Source organism: Anas platyrhynchos, chromosome Z (genome assembly GCF_047663525.1).
Source record: "Anas platyrhynchos isolate ZD024472 breed Pekin duck chromosome Z, IASCAAS_PekinDuck_T2T, whole genome shotgun sequence".
Taxonomy (NCBI): Eukaryota; Metazoa; Chordata; class Aves; order Anseriformes; family Anatidae; genus Anas; species Anas platyrhynchos.
Window position 1 is genome coordinate 34,878,617 of NC_092621.1, and position 12,017 is coordinate 34,890,633.

At 43.2% G+C, this 12,017-nt stretch overlaps 1 protein-coding gene across 2 annotated transcripts in view; it reads right to left on the bottom strand.

Annotated features, from left to right (window-relative positions):
- Window positions 1-11,785, bottom strand: part of TTC39B (tetratricopeptide repeat domain 39B) — a 78,195-nt gene extending 66,410 nt beyond the window's left edge. Inside the window, exon 1 of one of the 2 annotated variants that reach the window (XM_038170572.2) lies at window positions 11,653-11,785. In XM_038170572.2, coding sequence (XP_038026500.2) covers window positions 11,653-11,697 — 45 coding nt within the window. In that variant the 5' untranslated portion in view covers window positions 11,698-11,785. Of the gene's footprint in view, window positions 1-7,146; window positions 7,245-11,652 lie in introns of those variants that run through there. The other variant, XM_038170575.2, reaches the window with a different exon arrangement.
- Window positions 11,786-12,017: the final 232 nt, after the last annotated feature.

Below are 12,017 nucleotides of genomic sequence, written 5' to 3' on the forward strand. Positions count from 1 at the left end.
ACATGCCTGAGAGTCTTGCAAAACTTTGTTCCAAGCTCATCAAGATTTATTACAAGCTTGAGTATCATGTAATTTCTATGAAATGATTGAACGAAGCCCTATTAAAGTCAAAAGGAACCATAGCGTGCTATTTATCATGTCTGTAAGCTGGTAAGACCATCTTCACATTTTTCCAGACCTAATTCTTCTGATGCATAGCCATATGCATTAATAATTAGGTGTATCTACATCTTCCAGGACAAAGCTGGTGGAGACTTTTCTACTGTCAGTCCAACCAACCTTCTCTAATCGGTTTCCAAAGACTGTTGAGAGGTCATTCTTAAATTAATTAGAAAATGCAAAACATTGTGAGATGTTTTACAGAAAGAAAATCAGAGGGAAAAACTAACCGGAAGCAAGTCATCAGCTGGCACTTGACAGACATAACAAGCATTTATTCTCTTGATTTGTCTGCATGCAGTCAAGGTATCAGCAACCAATGTCACCAATCTGTGACACAAAGAAAGAAGCATGGTCTTACTAATTCTGGCAAAGTTTCACACCTAGGGAAATTTCACCCACTCTCGTTCAGATTTGTCTGTCCCTCATGAAGTTTAGCTTTCCACAAGTGGCAAAACTTCACAGAAACTTTAGCTCAGTCTAGGCAAATGATCATTAGATAATCTGCTGCTAACAGAACAGGTATTACCCCAAAACGTACAATTCTAGTGCACAAGAAGTTAAGGTTGCACTCACTTTACTCAGCCAAACACACCAAACAAGATAAAAGCCATCATGAAAAGGGAAGCTGGAAGATCCATCTGACAAACACCAGATGACACATCTGCATGCACTTTGAAATTGCAGAATCTCCACTCTTCCTCTCTCACAAGGGTAGATCTGCCCAGCTGCCTCACATAACCTTCCTACTTGTATTTCCATATTTCAGTATGCTTGATGCAGAACATGAAGCAAAACCTAACAGTTCTCACCATGTTATCACAGGATGCTCAAAGTAAAATTAAAAAAGCATAGAAAAATTGGAAGCAACAGCAGCCAATGTAACAAGGTGTTTATTTTACTTTTAGAAGATTTTCATTTTGCTGACCAAAATGATTCCTCATCAGCTGAAAAAGCAAGGAATAGAATGGGAAAGGAGAATTCCTTAAATCGCTTGTTTCAAACTGCCTTGATGGGAAAGAAAGGTTATAACTAACTTGAACCTCTTCCTATTTCCATTTGGGATTTATTTCCACCATGATCTTTTACCAAACCATTTGACAAAGTTATTTTGTGGTGAATAAAAATTCCTTTCATTACTGTTTTATAATTTGAGTGCTACATCATTTTTTGTGCTGCTAACTTGTGTAACTATTTGCTAGTAAAACAACTTCTCAAAAACTTGAAATCCACTGTTGTCGAGAACAGGTTTCTTCAGACCACAGAAAAAAAAAGTCTCCCCTTCCTCCAAATTACATGTTTTTTAGTGGGACTACTATTAGCTGCAACTGAACCTAGCTGTTGATTCATATAATCAACATTGAAGATAGTAAAAACCCATCACCAATTAGTAGTTTTCAAGAACAGGAACTAAAGAACAGAGGTAAAACGAGAAGCACTGACAGAGTGGTAAAGACACTATCTCTAATATGGATTACAAATCAAGACCCTTTCGAATTTCTTAAGCTATCAGTCAAAATACATAGTAGGAAAGAGCTGTACCCTTCATGCAATGCAAAAACATGAACAACTCTCGATATACGGGGCTTAATCTTGAACTAAACAGCATGGGCAATCAAAAAGACTCAAAATACATATTTATATGGTACCTTTTGTTTTGTGAAAGCCATGAACCAACTGGAGAATTATCCTGAATTGAAAACCATCTTCCCAAACTATCTGGCTATCACAGCAAGGAATTAATCACTCATTTTCTCCCATTATCAGTGTTCAGACGTTGAAGTGAATGCCGTCACCTTCACTAGATGCAATAGTATCAGATATTCTCTGATCTTGTAATGCTGGATGCCACAGCTATAAACTTGGGAACACTTCCAGAATAATTTTTTTCCCAGGACAACTGGTGTCTTGCCTACCACAAAGAATTTCATAGCCTATGCAAGGAAGCCTTCCAAAGACCTCATTTAAATGCATCCTCAGGTGTCGTAATTCTACAGACTTCTGCACCTCCTTCACAGAGCAATTCATTTTATGGTTTAAACACACACAGAGATAAATAAGAACAACTCAAGTCACAGCTAAATTACAATCCATTGCAAAAAATGACTGTGTGGTAATCATAAGGAAGTGCTGTTGCTACAGAGTTCACATGCTTCATAGAGGTAATCTATTATCATAGCTTGGCATTTGGTACAACTGGAAGCAGTTTAAAGAACAGAGCTCAAATAATTCCATTTTAAATAATAATAGTAGTAAACCTGCAGTTTTATCTTAGTACCACGAGACTCCAACCGTATGTCTGAATAGAATGCAAGGTGTCTCAAGTGTAACATCAACTGCGCTTGTAACATAAACAGAAATAACTATTTCTGAAAGTGCAAGCAAGAGGAGTATCAGTGCTTTCCGGCAGTCTGTCATCAAAAGAAACTTGAAAAGTGTATCAGAGTTACTAATAATAGTGTATGTTCTCATTAAGACATCCAGTTCTGTCAGTCCTGGATATAAGAGGTTTGCCACTTGTTTGTTTGGGGTTTGTTTTTAATCTACGCTAAGTAAGTATTTATGGCTGAGATTTAAGTGCACTTATTAAATTTCCCAGACCTTCTCCAGTAAAGATCGTGTTATGTCACAAGTTACCAAACTCTGGTGAGGTCTCTACTTGCATAATATAGTTCATATTAAGATTGGTAGCTTAGAGCAGGAAGGAGCAGAACTGCAATTCTGTGTCTCTGTCCTTACCCTACAAAATCTGTCTTCAGCCATGACAAATAGTCACAAAAAAAAATAAAAACAGAAAAATCTCACACATTTCTGGAAGCATAAAACAAAGACACAGTATTTGTATAAGTCAAGCTGCAATTATACATTTTTAAAAAAAATCAGTCTTGATTCAGGATACAAAAGTAGACACAGTGGAGACTACATCATAGTAAAGCAAAAAGGGTAAGATAGAAATAGCTAAGAAAAAGAACACATCATGTTACCCTGGACTTTACTAGGCAATTTCAAATAAAGGTCCTCGCTGCTTTTTTGGCTTTCTAAAGATTCAAAGAAAAATCCTATTTACATAGCAGGGTCACTGTGTACATATTACAGACTTACCAAGACAAAAGTATCACCTCTTTCCAATTACTCTTCCCCTGGAAGAATATCTTTATAGCATTCCAGAATACTCATCAATTTCAATGCAGTCAACAATCCTCAATAAGTCTCATTATAGAGACACTGCTTTGGATCTGCTAATACTAATACTTTTCAGAGATGACGCCAAGCTGGAGAACAAACATGTTTACGTTGTATTAAAGATGACTCAGTGCCCGCTTTGCCATTCTTTATTTTATTAGTTATATGAAGGAGAAACTAGTACAAGCATCTTTGATATTAACCTCCTCGTTCCCCTCAGGTTAAGTTTTTCCTGGACTACATGGCTGAACACTGCTTTGTACAGAACACAGCAGCAGCTGCTGCATGGGTAGCACCCAAATGTTCTATTTTATTGTGTAAAACTACTGAACTGATTTTCCTTAAGTGCTTTATTTCCTTTTAAAGAATGCCTTGCTGCAGTAACAGTAATTGCAACAACCTATTTGTGATAATGTTTTTCTCATTACAGAACTTGACAGTCTCTGTGGATATCTTCTAATCCACCAGCAGCATTAAGTGCAGTAACAAAACAGCAGAGCTTTAGAAACCAACATTATGTACAGTTGAAGAGATCTATACAGGATTAAAGCAATGACTTTTGTCCAGAGCACAACCTGTTTCCCCAGTGCTAGAGAGGCCACCTTCCATCTCTCCTAGAAACAGATTTTTTTCATTAAAGTAGAAAAGCATCCTCTTCAATAAGCAGTCACTTGATGTCCTCATTAGTACAAAATTAACTAATTATTAGCTGATTTATAAATGTGTTCTGAAGAGCTCATTGTGTTTCTACCAGAATCAGAGTGAGACAGACAAAAGCCTAACAAAAATATAGTGTCACAACCAGAACAAGTGTCACATTAAATTACACTGAGCAGAATCAGATCTTGACTTAACTTGACAGTAAGCTAAAGTGTTAGTTCTTTCTAGGCTACTTAAAGGCAAGTACAAACAAAACACGTTCTCTTCTGAAGTTATGAGGGTAACTCTTTACCAACAAATATCACAAGTAACATGCACCTTCAAATTTCATTAACATAAAGTTAGAGTTGACCTACTAAGGTCCCCCTTTAAGTTTTCCTCACGTGTCACGAGGCTACTACCTTCTTCAGTAAAGATTCCCTCTACTTTAACTATTCATCCACTACATCCAGAGCTTGCTGTTTCCTCAACCATTGACTGAAACCTGCAGGATCCAGAAAAGATGCACTGAATTCAGAATGCATTTCCCTACAGAGAAGTCACATCATCAATTTGTGCGCTGAGGCTTGTCAAAAAGGTAGAGATGTGCAGTTTCCCTCCTCACACACAGATGTCATGCAGCTTACTGATGCATGACCAATCTGTAGCCTTAGGACATTTCACTAGGAGTGTAATAATGACAGAAAAAATACACAGTTGTTGCTGGATTTGTCACTTCTGCCCAAAGGATCATTAACATTTCACCGTAAGTGTAAGGTTACGTTTACAGTATGTCAGTGTGTCTAGGTCACTGCTCATGTGCGTAGTCCCTCCTTCGGTGCTATTACGTTGAATTGCACTGTAGTATGGAGCACATACTCACAGGCAATCAAAACGCTGACTCCTTTGCACCACGTTCACACTGCAAAATGGCTGGTGAACTGGCTGCGATGACTCATGCTACGGAAAAGGAAATCCCACATGACTGCACTGTTAAATCTAAAACACTGAACCTCTCTAAATGCCACTTCCTCCCTTCAGCACCAAGGGATATAAAAACAGAAAAGACAGGCACAGTACTCAAGGTGTAGTATACTGGTGTAGTAAACTTCTTTCAACTATGAAAGGAGAGGCAGCAGCCAAACAATAAAAGGCTGGCAGTGAACTATTTATGTCTTTCTGACCTCCACCCATTGCCAATATCTATATTCATTTTCACTTTAGCCCATGGTCATTACATACATGAGAGTTTTTATTAATCTGTGGAGATTTTCACACCATTTCTTTAACTCGTGACATTTTGGTTAACTCACCTGCACAATTTAAAGAGACCAACTTATAAAATAAGGTATGATCTGAACAGATAAATGACAAAAATCTACTGGTATTTACCTGGATAGCATAAAGCTGCATGCTCTATTGCCAGTATAGCACAAAACAACACTACATGTATATATTTAATAAGAGCACTATATATTTAATAAGATTTAATAAAAGCAAGTGTAGAGTCCTGCACCTGGGAAGGAACAACCACATCTATCAGTACAGGCTGGGGGATGACTTGCTGGAGAGGAGCTCTGAGGAGAAGGACCTGGGGGTCCTGGTGGACGACAGGTTGGTCATGAGCCAGCACCGTGCCCTGGTGGCCAAGAGGGCCAATGGGATCCTGGCGTGCATTAAAAGGAGCGTGGCCAGCAGGTCAAGGGAGGTGATCCTCCCCCTCTACTCTGCCCTGCTCAGGCCTCACCTGGAGTACTGTGTCAATTTCTGGGCTCCCTGGTACAAAAAGACAGGGATCTCCTGGAAAGAGTCCAGCAGAGAGCCACAAAGATGATATAGGGCCTGGAGCATCTTCCCTATGAGGAAAGGCTGAGAGACCTGGGTCTGTTCAGCCTGGAGAAGAGAAGACTGAGAGGGGATCTCCTCAGTGTATATAAATATCTGAGGGGTGGGGGACAGAAGGATGTAGCCAACCTCTTCTCAGTGGTTGGTGGGGATAGGACAAGGGGTAATGGCTGCAAGTTAGAGCACGGGAAGTTCCGCACTGACATGCGAAAGAACTTCTTCACAGTGAGGGTGACGGAGCATTGGAACAGGCTGTCCAGGGAGGCTGTGGAGTCTCCTCTGGAGATATTCAAGGCCTGTCTGGACGCCTACCTGGGCAGCCTGCTCTGAGGAACCTGCTTTGGCAGGGGAGTTGGACCCAATGATCTTTCCAAGTCCCTTCCAACCCCTACAGCTCTGTGATTATGTGATATAACTGTGTTTGCTTATGATGGATGGGCTATGAGATTGAGAGCAGTCCTGAGGGTGTTGGCTGATGAGAAGCTCAACGTGAGCCAGCACTGTGAGCTTGCAGCCCAGAATGCCAACCATGTCCCAGGTTGCATAAAAGGCAGTGGGGCCAGCAGGGCTGGGGAGGTGAGTGTCCCCCTCTGCTCTGCTCTCATGAAAACCTACCTGGAGCCCTGCGTTCAGCTCTGAGGCACCCAGCACAAGAAGGACAGGGGAAGGATATGGACCTGTTGGAACAAGTTGAGAGGAAGGCTACAAAGATGATCAGAGGGCTGGAGCACCTCTCCTATGAAGACAGGCTGAGGGAGTCAGGGTTGTTCAGCCTGGAGAAGGGAAGGCTCTGGGAAGACCTCACCGCAGCCTTCCAGTATCTAAAGGGGGCTTATAAAACATATGAAGAACAACTTTTTATTTGGGCAGATACTGACAGGACAAGGGGAATGGCTTTAAACTAAAAGAGGGGATATTGAGATTAGATGTTAGAAGGAAAACCTTCATTCAGAGGGTGATGAGGCATTGGCACAGGTTGCCCAGAGAAGCTGTGGGTGCCCCATCCCCAGAGGATTTCAAGACCAAGCTGGATGGGGCTTTGGGCAACCTGGACTGGTGGGAGGTGTCCCTGCACATGGCAGGGGTGTTGGAATGCGGTGGTCTGTAAGGTAATTTCCAACCTACAACATGCCGTACTTGCAACTCTTAAGCCATTCAGAGGAAAATAACTAAGCTCCTTTCTACTCTTCAACCTCTAAACCTCATCCCTGTGCTTTTTTTTTTTTTATCTATCCCCTTTGAAGACTTTGTACAAAGTAGAACAGTCTAATATAGTGGATGGCAGCAAGCCTTTAACTACAGTAACCAAGACTGCTGTACCTGTTAAGGACAGTAACTTCCACTGTTCAGTGTAAAGTCTTCATTAAAAGATCTCAGATGTTGTTTTCCACAACAGTATAGCCACAGTTTGATATATGAAGAAAAGTCTTCAGAAAAAGCTGTTTCCATTTTCAACTTTTTTTCCATCTCTATAGGTAAATATTACACCATTAAAAAAAAAATTACACAGATGTACAGGCAAATTATAACAGATTGAAATAGATTGGCTTCACAGGTACTTAGCTATTCCAGGAGTTCCTCTGTCAGCTCTGCCGTTGTAAGAGGCATCTTGTGCTTCTCACATCCTGGCAGCCTTTATATATTTTCATTAGTGTTCTCACTGAAGAAGTCTTCGGCTTTCAAAATAACCACAGCTTTCAGTAATCTCAGGTTCCATCATGTCTGTCCCCTCAGTGGACTTTACCACTTCTAGAAAGTGTGCACACACACGGAGCCATAAACCAGGCTTTCTTTCGGTTTGCACCATCTTGTAATTCATTAACCACAATAGCCCCACCTTTTCCTGTAACCCCCGTGTCTTTCTTCCCTCTCTTTGAAGAGGGAACCAAGCTGACCAACCAAAGGGAGCATTAACTAAGAACATTTAATTGGACATTTAGTTACATTCACTTTCTTTGCTTCTCCAGGAAATTAACAAAGACTTAAAGCCATTCTTTCTCAAATTTGTTCACAGTTTAACCAAGAAGCTCAAACAGATTATTGAAACAAACTTCAGAGAGGCAGCTAAGAAATGGAAAAACACAAACAATAAAAATTCACCATTTCAGAACAATACAGGTAACAGAAAATGTGAGTATGCATCCTCATCTTGATACAATGAAAAAAAATAATACCTCTAACGGGGAAAAGTACTCTTACTGCCCCTTCCCAACACCATCTGCACCAAGTGTTCATTTTTAAGGTTTAAAAAAAAAAAAAACAGGTGCTAATCAGCTTGTTCCAGCTTCCCGAAGTCCCCAGGGGGAGCACAACTACAACAGTTTCTCCCCATTGACATTTTTCTGTGTTAGAAATACCAGCCAAAACCAGTGGAAAGAAAGTCCTCAGAGTAAACATTAAAGGAGCCAGCATTACTGGCCATTTTCTCTCTATTATAGTCTAAAGCGCATTATTATATTGTTACTGGTGAAAGCAAGCACTCTGGTAGGTTCTTTGATTTTAAGCACAGTAGCTGCAGCAGCAGTGAATAAAGAGCTCTGAGTACTTTAACGGAGTACTAAGCAGCACTAAACAGTTCCTGAATTAAAGAACGCCTGTCCTGAAGACACTGGTTTCATACTGAAATTAGTTCAGAAGATAAACTGCTCAGGCTCGTAAAGCCACCCTACATACTATTTGTCCTTGCTTGGGCAGTTCAAAGGAGTACAGTGTGCATCATCAGATCATTAAACAAATTTTCCTTAACAGGTTAGTTTAGAGCTGAGGCACAGATTAGCTGAATCGGCCAACCTGCCCTTAATACAAGACTTAGAGTTAACCACAGCAAGGGCACGAAATCACTTTCAGATCTCTATATAATCCTTAGCCTAGCCGGCTGTGGGCAAACAGGACATTTTTATAGCATCTAGATACTTCTAGATCATGATCCTTTTTGTCTGGCCACAAGCCTCACAAGCACAAAGGCCAAGGTTGGGTTTGTTGCTTTTTTTTTTTTTTTTTTTTTAATGGATAGGGAATCCCCAAGTAACCAATTAAGCTGGCTTTAAGACTTTGAAAAACCAGGGCAGCACAGAGTGAACTTAATGGGAAGCAGATCTGGCCCACTATTTTAAGTAATCTTTAGACAGTAGAGGGGGGAGAAGGGGAAGGCTTAAAGTTTTGCTTGAAGACTGCAGTGGCTGGGAATGTAATTTTGCCCCTAAACATTATCTGTCCTATATTTATAACTTGTTTCAAAAGAACACTAACATGAGCACTTTCAGTATAGAAATACAATGCTATATCGATGTTTAAGGGCCTAAGAGATATCAGGTTCTAAGTTCACAGGTAGACACATCACAGGTGGACGCTCACTCTGATCACTTAACAGCCAACAAACTTCCTCCTAGTACAGGAGCAACATCCTCCTACGCACACTTCAACACCCAGGAAGCAACATCACATGGAAAAAATCCTGAGTTTAATAACCGTTTGTGATTTTTTTTTTCCAGATGAACATTCTCACGTTAATATGGCCTCTTAGACTTAGGTCTCCAGTTCCAGTTGGTGTTCATTAAAAAACACCAAAACTACTACACTTGCATCAGCTGGGGAACAAAACAAAGAGTTACACTTCATACTACTTCCTTGAAATGTCTGCTTCAAATCCACAGCTGTAGGACAAGACAAAAAAAAAAAAAAAAACACAAGTAAAGATGAATATACTATCTTGTACTTTCTCGAGCTACAAAAAAGCATAAGGAAAACCACACATTTTCTTCATCACAGACTACAGTAGAGAGCTGCTGCCTGCACCATCAGCAAGGACTGCAGAAGTCTTCTTGCTAGTTAAGGTCCCATCAAGTAGACTATGACTTCAAGGTTGTTTAGCTCAGCACATCCTTTTTCAAAGCTTCAGGGATGAACAAGTCCCTACAAAGCAAAATCCTGTGCTAAAAGCTACGTTCATACTAAGGATGTACACTTAAACAAGGAAATAAACAGCTCATATCTTTCATGTTACATGTAAACGTTACTCGGAAGCACACAGCTCCTAAGAAGAAAACTAACAGCAACGTTCCCAAGCTTAAATACTTAAATAACAGCTAAGGCACTTCAAAACAACTAGTTCATGTCTGAAGTGCTGAAATCACATCTAGATTAGTAAAGAGTGTGATGAACTTGCAGGCAAAGGATGCCAGCGGTCGGGACAACTTCTGATATGCATGCAGTCACTTTCTCCAGGATCAAGCCAGCATCTGCCATTCCTCTCTGAACTCTCTGTTCTTATCAGGAAAAAGTCGACTACTTGTGCTATTACTTATTCTGGTCCACTCAAAACCAACACTCTAGAGAATCAAGTACAAGTCTCTACACAGTCTGTGAGCTCATGGGAAAAAAAAGCTTTTTTGCTTCTGGCATGCTATTGCTTAGGTAAAACCTTTTCCAGGTGTTTTTATGTCCACCTGTCCATTTGTATGGAATCATCTTTTCCTCTAAGAGATACAGCACTGACACCTGACAGAAAGCAACCCTTTTGTGTTTTTTTTATACAGGACAGCTGGATTACAGGGAGGTTGCTAAATACCTGTTACCAATTGTGAATCTGAACTACTCGCTTACGTGCAGCGGGAGTTCATTAATAACTTGTTCCCACTGGTATTTACTCACTCCCTATGTCAGAAACAAACCTTAGCCCCACAGAGATCACTGCCCCTACTTGGTGCATTAAGATTTTGCAGCAGTCGACTCAAATACACAAAGCAATATAGCTTTTCACATCCTCTTCACATTATGCTTCTATGCTACAGCCTTGGGCAGTAACAACTTTTTTAGCATGCCCTGAAATACAGGGTAGTATATCCCCACCTTCCAAGTGAGAAATTTGTTTGTTTGTTTTAAATCATCTCATCCAAAAGCAACTTTTGCAACTTCCAAATACAAAACATGAGTATTCAAGACAGCCAGACAGCATCCCCATCCTATATGGCCGTTTGTCAGCTGCTCTGTTATACCCTACACTAGCTCACCTCAGAAACAGGGCACCGGCTGCGTGCCTGTTTCTGAAATTCACACCAGCAAGGTCTTTGAAAAGAAAGGAGACAAAAACTATTATGCAACGCCGTGATTCACAAGTGTTGTTCCGCAAAGTCCTGCTGGAGCTACGCCTTGTGAACCGTCCCGAAAAAGCTGCTGAGCGTAAGCAACGCGAAAGTCACTGCTCTTACAGCCTGCACTTAGGAGCCAGGTGGGGTTATCCCCACCCGAGCTCGCCAGGACTTTGAGCTACTGCTCCTAGAAGCCTTTTTACAAGCCTTTCCGTCTGCCTTGCTTCCGCGGTCCTGCTCCTTCAAAGCCAGCCTGGGACACCCATGACACCCCCGAGCCTGCTCGCAGCAACCTGCAGGGGCTGTGCTGCCGCACCTGCCCGGCCCCGGGCGCGCAGCACGGCAGCGGGGAGGGCTGAGGCCGGGGCCCTGGCGGCAGCACCGGCAGCCGGGGGAGCCGCAGCACGGCTGGGGAGCCGCTGCCCGGCCGCCCCACGGCGGAGCCCCACCGGCACGGGGCCTACCGGCAGCGCGCTGGGCTGAAAGGGAAAGAAAGAGGGAAGGGAAGGGAACGAGGGCAGGTAAACGAGCAGGAAAAAAAAAAAAAAAAAAAAAAAAAAAAACAGAGGCGATAAAGAAAGAGGAGCAGAGCAGGGCGGCCCGGCGGCAGCAGGCTGCGCGGGAGGGGCAGCGGCCGCCCCCGGCACAACTTTCCCCAACTCGCCCCCTCCCCGCTCCCGGGCCGCCCCCTGCCCTCCCTTCCCTTCCCTCCCTTCCCTTCCCGTTGCCCCGCACTCGCCTCCTCGCCGCCGTTCTCCTCAGCGCCGTTGCCGACGCTCGCCATGTTCCCGCTGGGCTGACGGCGGCCGCCGGTCCCGCTCCCCGCTCACCGCTCCCCGCCGCCCGGTGCACGCCTCCTGCCCGCCCCCGCTCGGCCCGGCCCGGCCCGGCCCGGCCCTGCCCGGCCCCGCCGCCCCCCGCCGGCCGCCCGACAGCTCCGCTGTCCGCGCCCCCTGCTTTGCATCGCTGGCCCCGCCCTGGCCCCGCGGGCTCGGGCCCTCAGCCCGGGCAGCGGCGGGCCGGGGGAGCCGGCGAGGCCTCTGCTGCGCTCTGGGCTTCGGGTCTCGTCCCGGGGCAGCGCTGCGGGGCCGCAGGGGACACAGC